At 47.7% G+C, this 25,532-nt stretch overlaps 1 protein-coding gene across 1 annotated transcript in view; it reads left to right on the top strand.

The window, feature by feature from the left end:
- Positions 1-25,532, top strand: part of LOC138489456 (zinc finger protein 436-like) — a 299,198-nt gene that overhangs the window by 20,844 nt on the left and 252,822 nt on the right. Inside the window, exon 2 of the mRNA XM_069617178.1 lies at positions 9,213-9,644. Coding sequence (XP_069473279.1) covers positions 9,213-9,644 — 432 coding nt within the window. The remainder of the gene's footprint in view (positions 1-9,212; positions 9,645-25,532) is intronic.

Raw genomic sequence — 25,532 nt, 5'->3', positions numbered from 1 at the left:
GCCTGCGCATGCGCCCAATGCAAGAGTGGCTCAACAGCCAGTGGTGTCAGGCCAGCGGACTATGGGAGGATCTAGTTGTGGTCTCGCAAGCCTTGGTTCTCTCGCTACGGTGGTGGACAAAGGAAAACATGGGAAAAGGGAAACCCTTTGCCACACCCGCGGCGGAAGCCACTCTAACCACAGACGCATCCCTCACAGGATGGGGGGCGCACCTATCCCATCAGACTGCTCACGGAGTGTGGACTCCGAACGTAGCATCCAAACACATAAATCTACTGGAGCTACTAGCTGTGTTCAAAGCGCTAAGAGCCTTCCAGGAACACCTACAAGGCAAGACAGTAATGGTCCTTACAGACAGCACCACAGCCATGTACTACATCAACAAGCAGGGGGGCACCCACTCTCCAGGCCTGTCCAAGCTGGCCCAGAATATATGGAAGTGGGCTCTCAAACAGGACATGTTCCTACTATCACTACATGTACCCGGGGAACTCAATCTGCTGGCAGACAGACTCAGCAGAGATTTCCCCCTGCCCGAAGAGTACGAATGGCGCCTGCACGAAGACATCGTCTTCGACGTCTTCACACAATGGGGATTCCCAGAAATAGACCTGTTCGCAACCCTGGAAAACTCACAATGCCTAAGTTACGCCTCCAGGTACCCCCAGAACCAATCCAAGGGGAACGGTCTGTCGATGCAGTGGTCAGGGAAATTTGTTTACGCTTTTCCCCCGACTCCCCTTCTCAACAGGGTGGTGCACAAGATGCACCAGGAACAAGTAACCATGATACTAGTGGCCCCAATGTGGGCCCGTCAACCATGGTTCGCTCACTTGATGGAGATGTCTCTATCTCCCCCAGTGAGACTCCCCTGCCCGTACAACATGCTGTCTCAGGACAAGGGCAGGACTCTGCATCCATGCCCCCAGAACATGAACTTAGCAGCTTGGCTCCTGAAATCATAGAGTTCGGACATCTACAGCCCCCGCAAAGATGCATGGACATCCTCAGGGAAGCCAGAAAACCTAACACTCGCCACTGCTATTCTAGCAAGTGGAAAAGATTTGTCATCTGGTGCAGGAGTAAAAGCATCAACCCTATTGACTGCTCTCCCACACATGTTGTCCTATACCTGACCCACCTTTTGGATTCAGGTCTAGTGTTTAACTCCATTAAAGTCCACCTAGCGGCACTTTCTGCATACACCACTTCCCAACTCAAGGTGTCGTGGTGGAGGATCCCTGTTATAAAAGCCTTCATGGAGGGAGTAAAGAGAATACACCCCCCGATAGCTGACCCAGCTCCCGGATGGGACCTTAATGTGGTACTTGCCAGACTCATGGGCTCTCCATTCGAACCCATGCACAAAGCATCTCTTAAACACCTCACTCTTAAGACTGCTTTTTTAATAGCTATCACCTCCATCAGGAGAGTAAGTGAACTTCAGGCTCTTTCTATTCTAGACCCCTTTGTTACAGTTCACAGAGATAAGGTGGTTCTACGCACTCACCCTAGGTTTGCCCCGAAATGTATTTCTAAATTCCACCTAAACCAATCTATAGAACTACCAACGTTCTTTCAAAATCCTTCCAATTTGGGAGAAAGGACTCTGCACACACTAGATGTACGCAGAGCGGTCATGTTCTACATGGAAAGAACCAGACCACTGAGGAAGACTAATCAGTTCTTCGTCTCGGTGGCAGCAGGAAGAGAAGGAGATGCGATTTCAAAGTCCACTATTTCTAGATGGATTGTTCAATGCATCACTCTCTGCTATACTCTTGCTAAGAGAGAACTGCCCTTTAGGCCAAGAGCACACTCTACTCGAGGCACGGGGGCATCCATAGCATTCATTGCAAATGTTCCCCTTGAGTCCATCTGCAAAGCGGCTACTTGGAGTTCTGTGCACACCTTTACAAAACACTACTGTCTAGATGCACACTCTAGATCTGACTCCCAGGTGGGACAGGCAGTATTACGACACCTTTTCTCTACTGTTCCTTCTCATAACCCACCGCCAACTCCGGGTACTGCTCGCTAGTCTATGCACAGCATGTGATTCTAAGCAGATTAACAAACATCAGAAGACAATGCATTACTTACCGTAAAAGCATTTCTGATGGTTGTATCTGCTTAGATTCACATGCGCCCACCCTTCCTCCCAGCTCGGATGGAAGGAACATAGACTTCCTTTATATCTCTCTCTCTTTTCTGTACTCACTCACGTCTAGAAGGCTCCCTGAGGGCAGAAAAATACAAACAGAGGGACCACGACGCGTGAGGGATTGTGGGTACAACGCACGTCACTATAGGGATAGTGTTTCAGACACGCCTTGTCAACGTCCCTTTTTGGACTACGAAAAACAAAATGCAATACTCCGCAGTGACCACTGGATGTCGGACCTATGCACAGCATGTGAATCTAAGCAGATACAACCATCAGAAATGCTTTTACGGTAAGTAATGCATTGTCATATAATTTTTCTGAGGCTTGTGGAATCTGCTTAGATCACATGCTGTGCATAGGCCGACATCTAGTGGAAGCTGCGGAGTATTACAGTTTGTTTTTCGAAACTCGAAAAGGGCGTCGACACAGGGCGTGCCCGTAATACTATCCCTAGTGTGATGTCCACTGTACCCATGATCCCTGACGCGTCTAGGACCCTCAGATTGTTTTTTTCTGCCATTCTGGTCGGAAGCATTTCGCGGAGTTCCCTGGCCTTAGCCATACTTTTGCTAAATTTACCCATTTCTCCACCCCAACGTCGAGTCGCAGAACTTCCACACTCGACGCCGGCCCGGAGAAGAATTCGACCGTCGACAGCTGCACGACGGATTTGGGCCTAGGAAGGCCTCTGGCCTCGGCTCAGGCCTTGGAAGGCCGCTGGCCTCGGCCCTACAAGTAGGGAGAGTGGGGGGTGGACATACTCTACACTCTTTTGGTATACAGGTACATTCTTATATATTCCTACACTTACAAGCCCGCTGCCACAAGGTGCGTATGGAGGGTACCCCTTTCCAATTCTGCCCCAAGTGCCAAATACCCGTAGGTCGACAGGCACGCCACGTGCAATCTCTGCTTGCCGAGGGACCACCCCGAGGCGAACTGCAGAGCGTGTAGTAGGATTACACCCAAAACACTTAAGGACAGTTCGATCAAGCGTTGGGCCCACCACGCCAGGCGTCAAGAGGGCATGGCAGCGGAGGGCGCCTTCAGCGATGGCAGCGACGCCGTGCTTTCGGACGGCGAGGGCATTATGGTGTCGAAAGACAGCCGAGCGCAAGTCCCCGACCTCGGAAGGTCGTCTGGCAGGGCGGCAATGGGGAAGACCCCCGGTGACACAAGCGCTTCCCACAGCACTTCCACAAAACATGAAATCCAACCGGGACTCGACGCGCACGTCGAGTTCTCGGAAAGAGGCACATAGAGAACGGTCCGAATCGGCGTCCTCTGGGCGTTCTCGATCACAATCGCCGCATGACTCCAGGCAATCATCCACTGTTGCCAAGAGTGCCTCGCTCCCCAAGGTAACGGAAGTTCGATCGTCGGAGGACGAAGCCGACTTCCATCCCCAGACCGCACTCCAGGAGTCGGCGCCCGCAGACCGCGTTACGGTGGCTCCCGAGCCCCTACCTCCACTCTCGAAGGATAGGGACGCTACCCCCGAACCTAGACGCCAGGCGTCGAAAGGCTCCGTAGGGGAGAAAAAAACAGGGAAAACACTCTTCCACACATGGGGAGGGGGAAAACAACAAAGGAAGCAGCCTCTGCCTACTTCCACACCTTTAAGACACTCCACTCCTCAGAAACAGACAGACAAGTCCAAGTCTTCTGCTATCGCAAAAACCCCTACTCAAGAAAGGGTCATCCCAAGTTCTACAGAATGGTCTAGTGATGACATAGACAGGGTCATGTCAAGGATGTCATCATTGGCAGATTTTTACGCAAAAAACCCTGAAGACTTTCTCTCTTATACTCCCGACGGGTCAGCACCTTCAGGCTCTAAGGATCCTATACCTCCAAGTAAAAAGTCCCGGTTTGAAACACCAACACAGTCTTCGGACCCCTTCTATGTACAGCCCTACTCTCAGTATCAAGGAGAGACATCCTTTTGTGAGGATCCAGATTTGGGCATGTTGGAAGAACAAACTGGTACGGGCTACTATGGGGATAATGAGGACCAAGAAGAGGATGAGGACCACCCGGAAACCTACAGAGTAGATTCCCCGGTAGAGAAGGAGCCCCCGGTTACCGACTCCCCTGTCGAGAACCAACCTCTCCTGAATGAAGTGCTGTCTCGAGCAGCTGAACATTTCCACATTGACACCCAGGGTGCTCGAGAGGAGAGGGACTTCGCCGAAGAGTAAGTGGGAGAAAGGAGACCTGTTGCTCAGGCCATCCCTATCCTGAAGTCTATTCAGAGGAGAATAGACCCTTCACTCGTAAATCCTAACCTCACCAGAGCAGTGAACCCCAGGATTGAGAAACTTTTTCAGGGCAGCCCAATCAGACCCACTTTATATAAGGGGGCATCTGAAGTCGGACTCCCTAGTTGTTACAAACACCCGTAAGAGGGCTGGAACACCCTTGTCATCGTCCGAAGCTCCTCCTGACAAGGAGAGCAAGAAACTGTATGGGTTGAGCAGGAAAGTAGCCTCCACTTCCGCCTACCAGGCAAGGATTGCCAACTCCTCCACCCTGTTGGCCAGCTACAACTGCCATCAATGGGAAGAAGTCGCAGCACTCATAGACTCCGCCCCAGAACCCTTAAAGAGCCAGTTGGCACGAGTTTCGGCGGAGGGAAGAGCCGTGTCCGGTTGCATTCTAAAGGCAACCTTTGATGCCGCGGATAATGCCGGCAGATTGATAGCAGAAGGAACTGTTATCAAGAGACACGCTTGGTTAAGGCAGTCTGGATTCAAGGCTGAAACCCAAGCATCATTGTTAGATAAACCGGTGGAGCCGGATCTGTTGTTTGGTAAGGCGGTCAAGGACGCGCTGAAAAATGCCAAGGACGAGTATGAAACACTGAAATCCCTAGGCCAACTAACCAATAAACCCCCTAATCAGAGAGGGAATGGCAATTTTCGTCGCCCACGCGGCCAAAATTCCCAGAGAGGATCTAACTATTCCCAGGGGCAGGGTACACCGTGGAGCAATAATAACCAACAGTCTACCCAGGGCTACGGCAGGGGTAATAAAAGAGGACATGGGAAAGGTAGAGGCAGCCCCAGTAGAGGAGGTGGCACGCCTCCACCAAAACAGTGACACTCAGTTCAGGGTCCCTTCTCACGCAGCCCCAGTAGGGGGGACGCATTTCCAACTTCACCCAAGCTTGGGAAGGAATCGCATCAGACAGATGGGTGCTGTCCACAGTATCCGCAGGGTACTGCATAGAACTGTTAGAGCGTCCCCGAAACCATCCTCCACGACAAAGAATACATTCTTTGGACCACCAGAAGATCCTCCTCGAGGAGATCGTCAATCTGCTAGCAAAAGACGCGATAGAACTCGTCCCGGGACACCTGGTAAACAATGGTATTTATTCAACTTACTTCCTTGTGCCAAAAAAAGATTTGACAATGCGCCCAGTATTGGATTTACGGCCTGCAAACAAGTATGTCAAGCCCCAAAAGTTTTGCATGACTACTCTCCAGGAGGTAATCCCCCTCCTAAAAAAGGGGATTACATGGCAACATTGGACATGAAAGATGCCTATTTTCATATTTCTATGTTCCCAGCGCACAGAAAGTACTTGCGCTTCAAGGTGGACAGTCGGCACTACCAGTTCAAGGTACTGCCCTTCGGGATAGCTTCAGCTCCAAGGGTATTCACCAAGGTACTGGCGGTGGTGGCAGCACACCTATGCAGGGAGGCAATCCCGGTGTACCCTTACCTGGACGACTGGCTCATCACGGGGGAGACCCCAGTAATTTGCAGAGCAAACATTCAAAGGACAATCAACCTCCTCTTCGAATTGGGCTTCTCAATAAACGAGAAAAAGTCAAGTCTCGTGCCAAGCACATCCAAACAGTTCCTAGGAGCTATCCTAGACACTCAAGAGGTGTTGACCTTTCCTTCCGAGGAAAGAATTTGGAATATACTGCTGCAAATTCCGCAATATCAGTCCGGTCGCCAGTTAACAGTACGCAAAGCAATGCGTTTGCGGGGCATGATGGCGTCATGTTTTTACCTGGTCCCCCACGCGCGCCTGCGCATTGCGTCCCATGCAAGAATGGTTGGCGAAACAGTGGTCTCAGGCAAGTGGTCAGTGGGACGATCTAGTGGTTGTTTCGCCAACACTTGTACAAAGCCTTCACTGGTGGACAAGAGAGAATCTGTCCAAGGGGAAACACTTTTACGATCCCGAGATACAGGCGGTAGTCACAACCGATGCATGCCTGACGGGGGTGGGGAGCTCACCATCTCCAACACACAGCTCAGGGTCTCTGGTCGCACTCAGTGGCCAAGAATCACATCAACCCGTTAGAGCTTCTGGCAGTATTCAGAGCACTTCAAGCGTTCAAGCCCTACCTGTTAAATCTGTCAGTGCAAATCCGGACGGACAGCACTACAGCCATGTTCTACCTGAACAAGCAAGGAGGGACTCGGTCGTGAAATCTGTCCAAGCTTACCCAGAAAATCTGGATATGGGCACTCAGACGGAACATCTTCCTGTAATTGCAACATGTTCCAGGGAATCTGAATTCCCTAGCAGATGCTCGGAGCAGAGACCCCCTCCCAGAGGAACACGAATGGTGTCTACACAGAGAAGTTGTAGAAGATATCTTCTCTCAGTGGGGTTTCCCCACTATAGACCTATTCGCCACAAGCGAAAACAGACAATGCCCAGGATTTGCATCCAGGTTCCCCCAACCAGGCTCCCAGGGGAACGCCCTGTAGATGAACTGGTCAGGGATGTTTGCGTACGCTTTTCCACCAACTCCTCTAATCAGGAAGGTGGTCAACAAGATGAACAGAGAATCGATGACGCTCGTCCTAGTTGCTCCCATGTGGGCAAGACAACCGTGGTTCCCACACTTACGCAGATTGGCGCTGTGCAAACCCATCAAACTTCCGGGCTGGTACAACCTACTGTCCCAGCACCAAGGTCAAACAGTGCATCCTCAACCCAACTCAATGAACCTGGCAGCATGGCTCCTGAGGTCATAGAGTTCGGACATCTCAATTTACCACAGAGGTGTATGGACATCCTAAAGGAATCTAGGAAACCTAACACGAGGCGCTGCTACTTTGACAAATGGAAGAGATTCGTTATCTGGTGCCAGAATAAACAAATCAACCCAGTTGATTGCACTCCTTCCACTATTGTTACATACATGCTCCACCTGCTGGATGCAGGACTGGTTTTTAACTCACTGAAGCTACACCTGGCAGCCCTGTCAGCATACACCACTTCCCATAACAAGGTATCGTGGTGGAAAGTACCAGTAGTTAAAGCCTTCATGGAAGGAGTAAAGAGACTTCACCCTCCTATTTCAAACCCACCACCAGGATGGGACCTTAACGTGTTGCTATCTAAGCTCATGGGCCCCCCATTCGAGCCCATGCACAAAAGCAGTCTCAAACACCTGACTTACAAAACTGCCTTCTTAGTAGCAATTACATCTATAAGAAGAGTCAGTGAAATTCAGGCTCTGTCAGTGCAAGATCCCTTCTTTACCGTCCATAAAGATAAACTGGTTTTACGCACACACCCTAGGTTCTCACCTAAGTTTATTTCAAAATTCCACTTGAACCAGTCCATCGAGCTTCCGGCTTTCTTCCAAGACCCACAAAGCCCGGCTGACTTGAAACTACACACACTAGATGTGCGTGGGGCGGTCCTCTACTATGTAAACAAGACCAGACCGCTAAGGAAAACAGATCAGCTGTTTGTCTCCGTAGCTACAGGCAGAGAGGGGGATCGCGTCTCTAAAGGTGCCATCTCTAAGTGGATTATTAACTGTATCCAGCTGTGTTACTCACTTTCTGAAAAAACTCTGCCTTTCACGCCTAGGGCCCACTCTACAAGAGGCATTGGGGCCACTCTGGCTTTCGTTGCAAATGTACCCCTTAACACCATTTGCAAAGCAGCTACTTGGAGCTCTATTCACACTTTTACTCGGCACTACTGCATTGACACTCATTCCAAGACAGATACACAAGTGGGACAAGCGGTTCTAAGACATTTATTTGCTCATGACCCTTCTCACATCCCACCTCCTTCTTCAGGTACTGCTCGCTAATCTATGCACAGCATGTGATCTAAGCAGATTCCACAAGCCTCAGAAGGGATACATTACTCACCGTAATTGTATTTCTGATGCTTGTATCTGCTTAGATTCACATGCGACCCACCCTTCCTCCCCTCTGAGAGAAGGCGCATGGATGCTTGTAGTCTTACCTTTCTATCTATCTGCTTGGATTATCTGTACTCGCGCTACTCCTCATGCTACCTCATGTCAGAAAAATACAATCTGAGGGTCCTAGACGCGTGAGGGATCATGGGTACAGTGGACGTCACACTAGGGATAGTATTACTGGCACGCCCTGTGTCGACACCCATTTTCGAGTTTCAAAAAACAAACTGTAATACTCCGCTGCTTCCACTAGATGTCTGCCTATGCACAGCATGTGAATCTAAGCAGATACAAGCATCAGAAATACGATTACGGTGAGTAATGTATCCCATATATATCTTTTCTATTGTGTGTAAAGGTTTGATTAAACTATTTACACAATAAAATAAAATGTACGATATTTCGGAGAAAAAAATGATGAAAAATGTTGCTAGCTATCGAGTGCTCTTGAAACAGTGAGTGGCCCAGGAACACTACTTTTCAGGTACTGTAAAGAAAGAACGAAAGGAATGGCGGGCTGAGGAAGGTAGAACATACAAGTTGCTTTAAATGAAAAGAAGATGAACCCATAAAATGCATTGTAATTGGGTTGGAGGGTGTCGAGAGAGTTTTTCTGAAATTGAAGATAGTCAATGGATTAAGTGGAGGCCCGGTCTCCCTTTGCACCATGCTTGGCAGAGGGAGAGCTGCTGGTGCTGTCTCTTCCTTTATTGCTCTGGAAGAGGATGACATTCTTTAAATGCATATGGTGCAAGTGGTTTACATGAAACAAAACTGGCATCAAGTACACTTGAAAGGAAGATTCCTTGGTTATGTTAACATCTGCCTTCTTTCTTTCTCTTTTGTAGACTTGCTGAAGGTTGGAGAGGGCATTGAATCCCCTGCTAAGAATTCCCAGGCCGTCATGGACCAGCTAAAACAAGCAGAAGAACCTTCTGTCTGGGACTGTAAAGATTCGATTGAAAGGGTAAAGGTTGAGGTGGAGGAGTGTTTGTCTTTCACTGATTGTCTGCACCCCGTTATCCAGGTGAAGGTTGAGGAAGATGTTTCTTCAGAGAATTGTGGGATCCCAGAAGATTGGGTGAAGATTGTAGTGGGAGAGGAGCCACCTGCTCAGGATTATCAGAATTCAGTGGCCCTGGTGAATATTGAAGAAATGGAAGAAGCCTCTGATGGAGAACCTCAGAACTTTAAGAAGTTGGTCAAAGTTGAAGACAAGGCAGAGATGTTTGCTGGTGATTCTCTGGATTCCGATGGAAGGATTGGAAGCTTAGCTGCAGGTGAGGAGTAAATGCATTGCACCAAAATTTTTCAATTTTATGTGACACGGCTTACTAGAATCCTAACTACCATAATCGAACATTTTGGTAGATATTGTAGGGTGTACAATATCCTATTTCCCAAACAAAAGCAGGACATCTGAATAACCTGAGCTTTGTACTGACGTGGGAGCACTCATTACATGTAAGGTGTTGACCCGTGTGTCCCCGCTGTTTACGTACGAGCACTGTCAGTGTTTTAGCTGAGACACGCCTGTTCTGATGTTGACCTGTGCATACTACCTTTGATAAAAAAAATAAGGGATGCCTGACTATAATCCTTAGTCCTTCAGGCCAAATAACATATAAAAAACAGCAACTGGACCAACGGATAGAGGATGACGGATCTTTTTTCATATATCAATAAATGTTTCATTTCAAATTAGTTTTCCTTTTCATTTTTTAAATGTTCAATGTTTAAAAAAAAATCACACATTACATAACACATTTTACCACAAAACAATTGCATTCTCATTAGGCTCACAACACGTTTCCCCACCATTCATTCACTCGCATTCATCTACATATCTTTTGTTCCATACAAACATAAATGGCCATTTGTTTTATTCTGAAAAGGCACTTTGGACTCTGTGCAACACTCACCTGGACGTTGCCAGACCCGGACACCTAGCACAACACTGTGAGCTAGAGATGCTCTTGTTGTGCTCGTACTCGCTTCCTGGAGGAGGCAGGTCCTCTTTGGGTCACGTGTCTGGTCACGTGACTCCGCCCGTGCTTTTTACCGGACTGTAGCCACCCTTGCGGCGTTAAGCCCGATGGTGTAAAGCTCATTGGCTGTTGTGCGGCTGTTAGGCGCTGGTGGCGCCCTGATTGAACGGGAGACTGCGGAGGTATTTCCTCTTTGATCCCGTCCCAAGAATTCAAGCTTGCAAAAAGCCCGCTAACGCCCAACGAGCACAATCCAGTGAAGAGACTGAACCTGCATCAAGCGTGTCCAGGAACACTCACATGCCGGTGCCGATAACAGCTGACTACAGCTGCTTCATCAACTTGCCGGCTCGATGGCTGTGGACACGCCCCCTCGAAGGAGAGACTTCAAAGCCTGCAACCCGACGGCCTTGTGGCGTGAAGCACGCGTCAGTAAAGGGCGCGAGTGAAAACTGTTAGCTGTTTGCTGTGCGCTGTAAGCCGGTGAGACGGAAAATACTAGAATGAAGATATCCGAGCTTGCTTGCCCACACGTTCCAGAACAACTCGATGCCGGCCCACAAACAAGGGGAAAGACCGTACAACAAAGGCGTCTCCTGAACCCCTGGACGCTGGCCAAACCTGCAGGAAGAAGCGCAAAGGTAAGTCAACAACCCAAGAGTGGAGCTATTAGTCATGTAGAGAACGAAACATTAAATATCCTGCACAAAACAGAAGAGCCTCCAGCGAATTGGACGAACCTACAACCGATTACACAGATACCCTCTTTTTACACCCTAGCAGTTAAAGCAGCTGGCTTATGCGAAGAAAGGGTGAAACGCCCAGGTCGAGAAAACCCGAAACAAGTATGTAAGCTACTCACGTTACCTGCACAGATTGGGAATTTAGTGTCAGACCAATGTCAGTCAGAATTCTCTCCACTCAATATCGATGCTGTTGAAATAAACTCGGCCTTGTTTCAATCCCCATTCGAAGTAACTGACCTTGAACTTCTGAACACAACTAGCCAAACCAGTAAACTATCTGGATCCAATATCACTATTGACAATGTCCCAGCGAACACTAAGCCCCAGTGCATCGAAACCAAGATCAGTCCCATGATCTGAGATTCAATACCTCCCCAAGGAGAGACCTTCCCAAAATTCAAATCAGAGACTAACATTCAAAACATAAATGACTCAATAAAAAGAGCGAATCAACTGAAGAACAGTAAAGTCCAACCTAGAAAAGAATCTAAAAAGCAAAGCTCTCCCCCCCCCGATCCTGTCAAGAAGAGAGAAAGCCTACACAAAATTGAGGCGCAGAGTCAGCCTGTCCAAGAAGCACGAGACAAACGGCTGACTGAAAAACGAAAAACAGACTATCTTGCTGTCGAAGCCAAACTGACAGCAAGCTTTCAAATGAAAAAAGGTTGTTCCGAAAAAATCGCTTTACAATTCGGAAGCTCGATACCAAGCCACCACTAGTACCCCAATCACAAAATTCCATGATCTGAAACAAATCAAAATCAACAGAACATTGCAATGCAACGTTAAATTTGTCAACTGTAGCTACCAAATCGCATCTTGCAAAAGATGATAACGAAATTAAACATGGCCAAAACAGATGTAAAACTCATGAAACCGAAAGTCAAAATATCCGCGAGTCAGGAGCCAAACCCAACCTTTCAACAGCAGCAGCGATTCAAATTCACAATAATGTTCTGGCAGCTACAACTCTAGCGTTATGTCCATTCATCAATCTCTACCAGACTCTCCACGAAACCGTGAACAAACGATCATGATGACAAATTTGCTTTCGAAAATAACTGCAATTGATGAGTTCACAAAATTTCTGCATTGTAAAATCGCAAATGAGGCAGAACAATCAGCGCAATGGCAAGCAATTCAGAAATAGACTCAAAAAGATCGATCTTCTAAAGACGATCTAATGGCAGCATTACTTGAATCCATAAAATGGATGCACCAAAACGAAATCAGAAAAGATTCCCAAACTGCATACTACAGCTCTAGCAGAGCTTGTAAAGAACAACTCCTAATTCCAAAAGTGTATATTGACCTAAACGAAAACGCTGAACCAGTCCAGAGGCCGTTAGCTGGACTATACCCGACTGTTACTATAGCATTGAAACCTACAAACAACATTATCCAGCAAACATTCAACGGCTGCTCTCAGAGAAAACAGCGAACACACCAGATATAATCGTTCTAGCTGACAATCAAAACTGCTAAAAAACCATCAAGTATTCCCCCACAAGAAATGCCCTCAAAAATCCAAACGGAAGAAGGCGACGGGAGAATAAAAGATGGCAGATCAACATTACTGAAATCCAAAACCAACGAGAATGCTATTCTAACGGGCAATGTCGAAAAAAACACCTCATTCGAGGGGATTGGGTCCTCCGACGTATTCCATATCTATGACATGTAATCACAACAGCTGTGCTGCTTCGGAAACTTTTCCGGCGTCTACGTCCTGCGTCGATGACGTCGATGCGCCGACGTCGAGGACCTCCTCCGACGTCATCCGATGTGATAAGTAGGACGCACGACGCCCGTAGCCTCAGTTCCGTTTTTTCCGTGAACGTGTTGCTTCGTGTTTCTCGGTTCTACGCCTCGACTCTTTGGAGTTCTGTTCTTTCTGGTTCTTCGAACCTGTTCGTTTGTGAATTTCCTTCGGCGATGTCTTCCACTTCGTCTTCAACCCCGCGTCCGGGCTTTAAGAAGTGCGGGGAGTGTGGGTCCAAGATGTCGGTGACTGACTCGCACGACGCCTGCCTCTGGTGCCTCGGGGAGGCCCACGACACGGATGACTGTATCGACTGCCAGTCGCTCACGTCCAAAGCCTTACGTGAACGTAAGAAGAAGTTGTCCGTAGGTCGGGTGTCCAAGCCCCGGAAGTCGAAGTCGGCGGGGCTTTCTACGGATGATTCGAGGGGTGACTCTCCGTGTCATCGTCGGAAGTCTCGTCGGTCTTCTTCTAGGAGTGGGTCTCGCCACTCCTCAGCCTCTTCGAGGCATTCTCGGAAGCGCCGTCACCGGTCGCCTTCCAGGTCCTCTTCCGAGGATTCTGCACGGCACGTCGGTTACCCCACCAGCCATGCGACGCCGGAGGAATGGGCTTCCTTTGGGAAGAAAATGTTGGCGATTCTTGAGTCGCAGGGTACTCAGCCGTCCGCGCCCCCAAGTGGGGTCGGCCGTGAGAGGTCGAGAGACACCGCTCGCAAGAGTGGTCGGCACGAGTCACGGGAGCGGTCCCGTTCGGACAAGGAGGCTCGTTCTCGCCGTACCCGTTCCAGGTCCCGGTCCTCGACGCGTTCGAGACCGTGTGCTCCTGTGAAGTCTTCGAGGAAGACATCGACGTCTGAGGCGTCGAGGGCGTCGACAGGCTTTCTCGAGGCTCCGGCTTTGAGGAAGTCGTCGAAGCCGTCGACGATCAGGTCGTCGAGGGACACGCTCGGGGCTCCGGCTTCGAGGGCTGTGTCGACGCCGCCGATACTGGAGGCGCTGCATCTGACGTCGACGCCGATTTCCTCGACGTCGATGCCGATCCTCTCGGCGCCGTTGCCGGTTTTCTCGACGTCGGCGCCGATTCTCTCGACGCCATCGACGCCTTTCGTGTCGGAGGTGCCCCGTGTCACGGGTGTACCCCCTAGGAAGGCTCTGGTTCAGAGCAAGCACTCTCGGGTGCCTTTTCGCCACCTGGAATATATTTCAGAGGCGGATGAGGATTCTGATGGCCTGGTTCCTAGTCAGGTGCCAGATGACATTGTCTCGGGCCATAGTCAGTTTGATGATTTGAGGCAGTCACTGCATGATGCCAGTGGACTGGACACCTCTCCGGAGGTGGAATTCTGTAGGCCTGAGCCTGGCTCCCATGCCGATTCCTCGTACCGGCGCCTTATGGCTAGGGTGTCTGAGTATCTGGGATGGTCTGCTCCCCCAGGGGAGTTTGTGCAGGATGATCTGACGGACGTCCTTGATGTTGGTCCCCCAACTGACCCGGTACTACCGTTCCATATGGCTTTACAGAGAAGGGTGGCGGCGGCTTGGACTGCTCCGGAGAGTCTCCCGGCGGTGGGCAGATCCTTGTCACGTAAATACCATCCAGCCAGTAGCGACCCCTGCTACTTGACCAGGCACCCCACTCCGGAAAGTTTGGTGGTGCAGGCGGCCACGGCCCCGGCAAAGCAGGCGTCGTACCCTACCATCCCTCCTGATAGGGACGACAAACGTTTTGATGGCTGGGCGAAGAAAGTGTTTTCTTCTGGTGGTATGGCGCTTCAGGCGGCCAACTCCATTTGTGCCTTGTCACGTTTCACGCACACTCTGTGGAACTGTGTTGCGTTAGCGGCTGAACATATTCCCGAAGGGGATGAACGGGATGGTTTCCTTGCTATGGTCCAGGATGGTAAGGATGCCATGTGTGAGTCCGTTCAGTCGGGTCTGGACTTGGCTGAATGCGTCAGTAGGTCCATGGCGGCGAGCACCGTGATACGCAGGTTTGCGTGGTTGCGGAAGTCGGGGTTTGCTCCTGATGTGCAGTCCCGGCTCCTCAACATGCCCTTTGACGGTGAACACCTTTTTGGCAGCAAGGCTGACGAGAGCCTTGAGAGGTTGCAGACCTCAAAAGCTGCAGCGAAGTTGTTGGGCGCTGCAGTTCGCCAACCTCCGCCTTTTCGTCCTAGGGGACAGCAGTGGAGGGGTGGTTCCTTTTGCTATTACTCGTCCTTCAGTAAAGCGAGAGGAGCTGGCAGTCAAAGAGGCCAACGCAGGGGTACCAGAGGTGGACGACAGGGTACCCGTGGTGCCAAGGCCGCTCGGGCAGTTGCCTCTTTGCCCTCAGGTAACGCCGCAGCCGCTCCTACTCAGTCATGAGGCCAGGTCCCATGGTTCGCCGGTTGGGGGAAGGCTGGCGCAGCATCTTGTAGAGTGGCAAGCCATTACTTCGGATGTGTGGGTTCTGGAGATCATAACCCACGGCTACTGTCTTCCCTTTCGGCACAGGCCTCGCGACAATCCACCGGGGAACCTCTCTTTGAAGTGTCCGGATCCGCTCCTTGCGCAGGAAATTCAAGCCCTGCTGTAGAAGGGCGCTATAGAACTGGTGCCTGTAGCGGAGAGGAACAAGCGATGGTATTCCCCTTATTTTTTGATTTCCAAGAAAGACGGGGGATTGAGACCCATCATGGACTTGCGCGGTTTGAACAAACTCCTCAGGAAGGACAAGTTCAAGATGGTTACTCTCTCTCAAGTCCTCCAGGCCCTTCAGCTTCAGGACTGGTTGGTGTCACACGACCTCAAGGATGCTTACTTCCATGTGCCGATCCATCCCAAGCACAAGAAGTACCTGAGGTTCGCGGTTGGCGACTCGCACTTTCAGTTTCCGATCCTGCCGTTCGGATTGACCTCCGCCCCGAGGGTTTTCACCAAGCTCATGGTGGTGGTGGCAGCGCATCTCAGGAAAGGGGGGATTCACGTCTACCCCTACCTGGACGATTGGTTAATCAGGGGGAGCTCTCCCGAGCAAGTCCTGGATCATCTGTCCGTCACCTGCCACTCCCTTCACAGGCTGGGCTTCTCCCTCAATTTAAAGAAGTCCCATTTGACGCCAACACAGAGGCTCCAGTACATCGGAGCAGTGCTCGACACTTCCCTGGGGCAGTGTTTTCCTCCCCAGGTGAGGGCTCTTCACATTCAGCAGATGGTGCACAAGTTTCAGCAGGCCCAGACGCTCCCAGCGTTCGAGTTCTTGAGGTTGCTCGGCCTCATGGCATCCTGCATTCTTCTGGTGCCAGAGGCTCGCCTGCGAATGAGATCTTTGCAGTGGGCACTCAAGACGCAATGGTCGCAGTCCTCCGGCAGGATGTCGGACCCGGTTCAGGTGCCGCCCTCGGTCGCCCAGGACCTTCTGTGGTGGGCCGTCGAAGACAACTTGATGAGGGGGGCTCCATTTTGGCTTCCCTGGCCGGAGGTGACAATCGTGACGGATGCATCCCTCACGGGATGGGGAGCTCATGCCAACGGGCTGACAGTCAGCGGTCGTTGGTCTCCGTCGGAGTCCAGACTCCATATCAATCTGTTGGAGCTGAGGGCCGTCAGGCTAGCCCTGAAGGCTTTTCTGCCGACTGTGAGAGGTAAGAATGTCCTGATACTGACGGACAACACAGTGGCCATGCACTACCTCAACAAAAAGGGGGGGCAGGGTCACTTCCTCTGTGCAGGGAGGCGATGCAGCTCGGGTTCTGGGCCATCCAGCAGGAAGTTTCGATCTCGGCAGTTCATCTGGCCGGAGACGAAAACGTGACGGCGGACGCTCTGAGCAGGCAGAGCGCGATCTCTCACGAGTGGGAGTTGGCTCAGGAGATTCTCTTGGAGATCTTCGCCCTTTGGGGGACCCCTCAAGTGGATCTCTTCGCCTCCAGTGTCAACCGGAAGTGCGAAAGGTTTTGCTCGCGGGAATTTCCTCCGAAAGGAGCGTTGGGAGACGCGTTCGTGGTGGAGTGGTCATTCCCGCTGCTGTACGCGTTTCCTCCAGTCCCCGTCATCCCGCAAGTGCTGCGGAGGTTACGGAAGTTCGGTTCCCGGATGATCCTCATTGCTCCGGCGTGGGCTCGGAGGACGTGGTACCCGGACCTTCTCGACTTGTCCATCTGCCCCCCACGTCGTCTTCCCTACCGAGACGATCTGCTCTCACGGGAGGGGGGTCAGGTTCTCCATCCAGAGGTCGGATCCCTCAACCTTCACGCTTGGCTTCTGAAAGGTTGAGGTATATGGATTGGGACCTCCCTGAAGACGTGATGGAGGTGTTGCTTTCGGCCCGTAGGCCAGCAACGAAGTCTCTGTACCGTTGCCGTTGGCGTAAGTTCTGCGACTGGTGCAGAGTTCGGAATGTGGATCCTTTTGCATGTGACATCCCCATGGTTCTGTCCTTTTTGCTTTCTCTGGCCCACAGGGGCTTGCAAGTGGGGACCATTAAAGGTTACCTGGCGGCGCTGTCCATCTTTAAGCGCTCGTCTGAAGAGTGTTTTTACTTTAAAATCCCTTTAATTTCACGGTTTCTGAAAGGGCTCACTAATGTGTTCCCTCCGTCACCTTTCCTGGTGCCCGGTTGGGATTTAAACCTTGTTCTTAGGTTTCTTATGGGTGCTCCGTTTGAGCCTTTACATTCTTGCCCTTTGAGGCTGTTAACTCTGAAAACTGTGTTTTTAGTTGCGGTTACTTCCGCTCGCAGAGTGAGTGAGTTACAGGCACTTTCAGTTAAGCCACCCTTCACTGTTTTTCACAAGGACAGGGTTGTCCTTCGAGTTTGTCCTTCTTTTCTTCCGAAGGTAGTGACGGAATTTCATTTAGCCCAGAAGGTTGTTCTTCCGGCATTCTATCCTCCTCCGCATCCTGGTAAGGAAGAGGAGAGGCTCCATAGGCTTGATCCTAGGAGAGCTTTAAGCTTTTATGTTTCACGCATGTCCCGGGTCAGAGTGGACGATCAACTCTTTATTGGTTACGCTGGAAAGCGTTTGGGGCAAGCTGTGACGAAACAGACTTTGTCCCGCTGGATTATTTTGGCCATCTCGGAGTGTTACCGCTTGGCGGGTAAGGACCCACCGGCTGGCTTGCGGGCCCATTCTACCAGGGGTGTGGCTGCATCTACTGCCCTGCAGAGGGGTGTTCCTATTCGCAACATCTGTGATGCAGCCACCTGGGCTTCAGTACATACATTTGTACGGCATTATTCCCTCGATTCTTTGGCAAGGCGGTCCTTTGCTCGGCTATTTGATTGGCTATTCTAAAATTTTGCTTCTAAATTCTTTCCCTCCTCCTTGTTTTGGTACTGCTTTGGGAGTCTGTCATAGATATGGAATACGTCGGAGGACCCAATCCCCTCGAAGAACAAGTTACTTTCTTACCTGGTAACGTTCTTTCGATGGGATGGTCCGACGACGTATTCCATATCGCTCCCGCCCTGCCTTCCCCGCTGCAGAATTTCTTTTGCGATTGCAGCTTACGTTCAGCAAGGCTTTGTGTCTGACTGGCAGTTGACTTATGTCACACGTTCTGGGGGGAAAAAACTACAACTGAGGCTACGGGCGTCGTGCGTCCTACTTATCACATCGGATGACGTCGGACGTCGGAGGAGGTCCTCGACATCGGCGCATCGACGTCATCGACGCAGGACGCAGACGCCGGAAAAGTTTCCGAAGCAGCACAGCTGTGGTGATTACATGTCATAGATATGGAATACGTCGTCGGACCATCCCATCGAAAGAACGTTACCAGGTAAGAAAGTAACTTGTTCTCCTCATTTGGAATTTTTTCAGGCTCTGCAAAAACAGGATACTGGAATGTGAAAGGATTAACAAGTGAGACTGCAATCTCAAACAAGAAGCCACCAACGAACGCGCACAAAATCAACCCAAGGAAGCTCTTGCGTCAAGCAGCCAAATCTTTTATCCGCAACCTTACCACACCTAAGAAGTCAGCTTTGTTTGAACGCGCAATGCCTCAAGATAAAGTGACAGACGCCCAAAAAGTACCTGCGGTAACAGGAAAGATTTTTGGCGCTGTAACCGCAATTAAAAATACCAATAAAAAAAACGTCGCTGATTAGATTCCGAAAGTCAAGCAAGCCTCTCCTCTTCTGCCCTGTCAATCGACTTATGTGATCTTTCAACATACTCAGATGAGCAAATTAATGAAGTAACAAGTACGCGTGAAATTGAAATCAACTCACCTCAAAAAGACAAAAGAACAAAGGTGGACACTGCGGACAAAACTAAACCTAAAAAAAAAAACCCCTCTTCTAGGATTAAGCCCATTGCCAGAGGAGGAAAAAAGCTAAGCAATCACCACAGCCAAACAAAAGTAAACTTAACTCGAGCTGCAAATTAAATCCCAAATTTACACGACAACAGAAGGTTTCCATTCACAAATCAAACTAGTCTCACAGGCGAGAGCCTCCAAAAAACAGCACACAAATGAAATTACGATTACAGAATATTCACTCAGACGACGGTGATGTGAACCTAAATCGCACCAACATCATGAAACTATTCCAATGTAGTCCTGCGCTGCGCACTGTAACCTCTGAGGACATATTGATCGCTGAATATGCAACAGAAAGAACTTCAGATCAAGTACTGCTTCATATCAATTCACTGGCTGTAAGGAGAACGCTATTAGATGCAAAAGATGATCTACAATACGGATTTGATCTTTCCATCGAACCACAAGATTATACTAAAGTTGATCATGCGACTAAAAGAAACCCTGTCCCAGAGACTCGAATGGAACAAAGAAGAGAACAACTAAGGCACCATCTATACAACTTAAGTCAAGAAAAGTCGAACATGCCATCAAAACATCAAAATTCAAGGCGAAAATATCACACTATCACCCGGAACTAGCTAGAGCCTGAATGTCATGCCCAGGATCAGACCCTAATTTCTTGGAACACAAGAGGATTTGTGCACTTATTAAACACCTTTACAGTAAATCTTGATGGAAACTTTGCCATATGCCTACAAGAAACATGGTTGCGAGAACCCCCTACTAGAGACTGGTATACGATCCTATTAAATCCAGCTGGAAAAAATGGGAAAGGAAGACCTTTCTCTGGATTACTGATGATGATAAAACATTCAGCACATTGGCAAGTGAAAGAAACATTCAATACAAATTTATTTGTGCAAGGAGCATTACTCGAACAGCAAAACAACTCATCTGGCAAAAAAACTCAGATGCTGCTCATAAACACTTACTGGAATTCTGCTATGATTACCCCTGCCAAATTTGTCAATTCTGTAACAACAATGATAGACATTTACCTAACACTTGGAAACAATCTCCAAATTATGATATGTGGAGATTTAAATAATACTTGGTTTGAGATGGACGACCTGACGTTGAAACAAAGGCTCAAAACGTTCGAAAAACTGTCAGTAGAGGCCAAATTATGGCATGTGGCAATGAAGATCCGAAACTGTATATTGCTGAATGGACAGATTCAAGGAGATCTACCAGCCAATACAACCTGGCATCAAAATCAAACAGAGAAAACATTAGACTATATCTGGATCTCTCATAACCTACTTAAAAAGGTCACACAACTAAATGTGATACAAGCTCTTAACAGTGACCACTCCCCATTGAAGTTGACTTGGCACACGAGCGAGCAGCTGCTATCGACCAAATATGAAAACAATGTTTGGTCAAATGCAACTGGAACTAGCCTCCGGATCAATGGGCAGCAGATTTGTCAACTCACTGCCATGTTTGGTCAATCCATAGTTGGAAAAGATGCAAACTATGTGCCACTGCTAAGTAAATTTATGGTGAAAATGACCTCGAAAGGGATAGCCGGCCATCATCACCAACATAAATTCAGTAATCCGTTAGTGAAGGAAAAAAAAATATTTCTGCAAGACATCAGAAAAATCAAGAAATCATACCATCCTAATCATGCCGAACAGTTGCGCCATCGCCGACAACGTTATCGAAATTGGGTCAAATCGTTCTCCACCCAAAGAGATCAAGAACGGGCAGAAACAATGTTAGAACTATTTCAAAAACATAATTCGAGGGAAATTTGGGCCATTTTGAACGCTGGTAACACCAAAAGCAACCAAGCATTGATTAACGAAGTAGCTCCCCAGAGTTGGGAATCATACTTCTTTGACTTATTCAACGATGGTGACAACAAAAAGGAAATTAATAATGGAACACCAGCTGAACGATGGAACATAGCAGAGTCTCGTACTGACATCACAAACGCAATCATGCAACTAAAGAACTCAAAAGCCCCAGGCCCTGATAACATCTGATAACATCTCAAACATGATGCTTTAAAAAGAACCAGAACGGTGGGCACAGTTTATTGAAATACTATTTGAGAAAATAGAAACTAACCAAGAAGTACCTTCTTCTTGGCGAATAGCCGTGGTAGTGCCAATTCACAAAAAGGGCTCAAGAGCTGACCCGGCAAACTATCGCCCGATAGCTTTGTTGGATACAATTGGCAAACTATTCGCCAAAAAACTGTCAGCCTGGGCTAAGACATCGGCGATTGTCGGCAAACAGGTTTCACTAAAGGCGTGGGCATTGAAGTAAACCTACTACTACTAAATCTACTAAAGCTAGCCTCGCTAAAAGGCAAGAAACCTCTTTTTTTAGCATTTGTGGACATGCGGCAAGCTTTCAACAAAATAAACCGAAATCTCCTTTGGCAAAAACGTATACAATGGAAATGTCCTCCACACATATTGAACCCGATAAGAGCATTGTATGAAGAAACATCAAAATCAGAATGGAGATCTGACACACTCGATCCCAACGTCAAAAGGAGTCAAACAAGGATGTCCGCTGGCTGCATTGCTATTTAAATTATTAATCTCCGACCTACCAATCGAGCTAAAAGAAGTAAGGTGCTTTCCACCGAGAATAAATGGCCAAGACCTAAACTGTATTTTGTATGCAGACGATATCGTTTTGGTTGACCAGACAGCAATAGGATTACAGCGGCTGTTGAATAAACTAAACATCTATCTCACAAAGAATATGCTTGAGATCAATTCAACCAAAACCAAAATCATAAAAATGATGAACACGATGGGCCAGAAATCAAACCATTTTAAATGGTTCATGGCAAACGAGGAAATCGAAACAACAACGTCGATACGTTACCTCGGAATCATCTACAGCACTTCCATCAGGGAATGGCCATGGTACCAAGACCTGCGAAACAGAATGCTAACATACGCCCTACAAGACCTGAAATTACACAACGAATACAGAAAATTTTCTGTTCGACCCTTACTAACATTCTACCTAAATAAAGTACTACCTGCAATTACATTTGGGGACGAATGTGCATGGAACCTCGACTTTAAAGTATGGGATGTACTAGAAGGGTTGTTTTGGCGTAAAGCCCTACGATTACCCAGATGTCTCGATGACGAGCCTGCGATACGAACTGGGGATAAATTCTTTATACGACTCTACAATCTGGAAAGCTTGTGCACTCCTACGCAAAATAAGAGAACACCCTGGAGAACCAGCTTACAAAATACTCAAACCAGACACATCTACCTCAACTTCACAGATTCTAAAGGAGTGGACCTATAAAGTAGACCAAATTATGGCGACCGCTGACATCTAAATTGACTCTCTGCAATACCACCCGCAGCTGGTCAAAAAATGTCTCCAATGGTGGGGATGGATTCTGAATAGGAAAAAAGAGCACTCCTCAAATGTACACTCCCATCAGGATCTGCACTAAACAGACTAAATGGACAGCCAAAATATTTAGTCAAATGTCCATCTCGCCATCATCGAGACCAATTTTTGCGATTGTGGCTAAATGTACTGCAAACAAACGAAATGAGATGGATAAGAAAAAATCTGAGGCAAAAAGACAACTTATGTAGACACTGCAAAAAAGATACGGAATCACTTTACCATCTGATCATAAATTGCGATGTAATCGCGAGTCAAAGGGCTTTTCATTTGGGCTTTTGCTTTCCAATAAATGGAAATAGTGAGGAATGGTGGTCGCGTGTGACATCAGGTCACAACATGAAAATAACTTGTGCGATAATCGACTTTTTAGACACAATCATGAAAGAACAATAGAAGACTCAAATGTTAACCCTTGAACCCAAGAAGTAAATAGCTTGGGAAAACTCTGACATTCAATGATGAAAGTAACCACATGGAAATTCTGTGATAAAAGTTTGTACAAACTAAAGATCACAATAATAAAAAAAGGCCTGTTCTCAGGTGACTCAATCTGTGTTTAATTATTTCAACAGATATTTTGGTCGACACATGTTTCGATTGTCAAGTAAAGCAACCTTCGTCGGGACAAAAACAGGAAACTTAATAGCTCCCATTTCACACCATAGGATGAGCCACACCACGTCCATCTCGGATTTATGGGGGTAGAGCCGATATGGTGGATAAATCCTCACACCAATTGCATGTGCATCCACATAAATGTGGACCAACTGCTATTAGAAGGAACACTTCTAGTCGCCTTCAACTCGGGTGTCATACCGCCGTTAAGAAATTCTAAACTGTAGAATAAGCCTCAAATCAGAATTTAAATCACCCTTACATATCTGTTGAAATAATTATACACAGATGGAGTCACCTGAGAACAGGCAGAGGGAACCTAATATTGTTTACATTTGAAATTGTTTACAGTGATCCAGTGTAACGGGCCATTTATATTTGTATGGAACAAAAGGTATGTAGGCGAATGTGAATTAATGAGTGGTGGGGAAAGTGTTGTGAGCCTAATGAGAATGCAGTGAATTATTTTGTGGTAAAATGTGATATGCAATATTCTTTTCAAAAATTGAATTTTTATTTGAAAAATACACTGGAAATTTGATTTGGAATGAAACATTTATTAATATATGAAAAAGGATAAATGAGTTTGATCTGTCCTCCTCGAGCCGTTGGTCAAGTTGCTGTGTTTTCATACCCCTTTTGTGTCAGGTATTGACTTAGGAGCCAAGTGTTGACTTTTATTCAGTTGTACATGAAAGAACAAGTAATAGAATTTCATGAAAGACGTCATAGAAGCGATAGATGGCAAGATACCATCAGATGCCCAAATATGCCATGTACCAGATATCGCACAATATGGCAGTGTACACCTACCATTTGCAAGCTGTAACGTTTCAACTTGGTCCTAAATTTGCTCGTTCTTTCTCACTGTGCTATTGCCATTATGCTTATGTTGTGCACGATTTTAGAGTTCTCATGACTAAAGTCCTATTATTGTCTGCATCATCCTATTTGAATTTTCCACCTATTTCTTTGCTTTTGGGACCCAAATCTGAGCTTGTGAAAAAAAGTAGTGTAGAAACCGACATTTTCCCCTCCAGTTTCCAACACCACCATTCCGATGTGGGTGGAAGGATTGGAGGGAAGTTATAGTGCTTTCCACCTACTGAAATCTATTGTTTTGGAGCAACGTGTACACCCGTGTCGCTGCGAGGATTTCTGAAAAGTCTGAAATTTTTTTGATTTAAGAAAGGGCTTTGACAGGAGAAGGCCCTCGCAGTGCCTGCCGTGCATTCCTGCCGGTTGTTAGGGCTGTTATCAGGCCATTAATTAGCCAGATGCAAAATGTTAGCCTTTGGTGGCACGTCGTCACATTCTTAATATAACTATGGTGCTTTTAAGAAAATTGTTCTTCCTCCCAGGAAGAACACTTTTCTCTTTTTGCATGCCCATCTGAAGCGGTTACCGGCTATTTGCTAGTGCACCTAGTATCCCTTAATACTGGAGCCTGCGTGGAGGATATTTTTGATGGGCCACTAAAGCACAATTTAACTCCTTTTTTTGGACTTGAAGCAATACATGCAGAGAAGCGGGAACATACTGTTTGGAAAGCCAAGAAAACATTGTCCCATCTTTCATAGTTTAATGGGTTGACTAATCAATTACTGCAGGCATTTTTTAGGGTCCCTAGTATGGCACTAAGGTGAACACACATAACCCAAGTAAACCCAAGGGATAGGCTGAACACACACCTTTTCACCTTGGCTGGCAATTTTCCCTATTAATCCACTCCCATCTGTCCTTCCATGTAGTGCATGATTTTCTATGTCTGAATAAGGGCACCGCAGGATATTCAAAGTGACAAAAAGGATTATGAAATGTGGCTGCCTGCTTAGAGCTGGGCAATATATCGAGTTTTGGAGATATATTGATATAGGAGGAGACAATATCATTAACATCAAGATATATACCTATATGTACATTATTAAATATACTATTTATATTTTCTGTATGTATTGTCAAACAGGAAGAGGAACCCTGTATTTGCACTTTATTTTGATCAATGTCTTTTAAATAAAGGTTTTTGTGACATCTCACATGTAGTTGGCGGCTTACAACTGAGCATTTAACCCACATAAGCAGCTTTGAGAGAGCACCAAAATATCCAGATGTGACTTTTGGTCTATAGTAAGTAGTCCTACTTTTACTCCTCACCAAAATCTTTCATACAAAGTAAATAGTAAGCACACTTAAGAACACGTTTGGTAAAGATGGCGGCATTCTGTAAGTAATGTAAAATATTCCCAACGAGGAGAAGTGGATAACTGTCCTTCTCTGTCTACCTTTTGGATCTTTGACAATTACCCCCCTCCCCCCGCCCCCTTCCCTCTCA

The sequence above is a fragment of the Ambystoma mexicanum genome, chromosome 9 (genome assembly GCF_040938575.1).
Source record: "Ambystoma mexicanum isolate Mex_15411 chromosome 9, UKY_AmexF1_1, whole genome shotgun sequence".
Taxonomy (NCBI): domain Eukaryota; kingdom Metazoa; phylum Chordata; class Amphibia; order Caudata; family Ambystomatidae; genus Ambystoma; species Ambystoma mexicanum.
The sequence above is the reverse complement of the archived record's forward strand: the minus strand, read 5'-3'. Positions and strand labels throughout refer to the sequence as shown.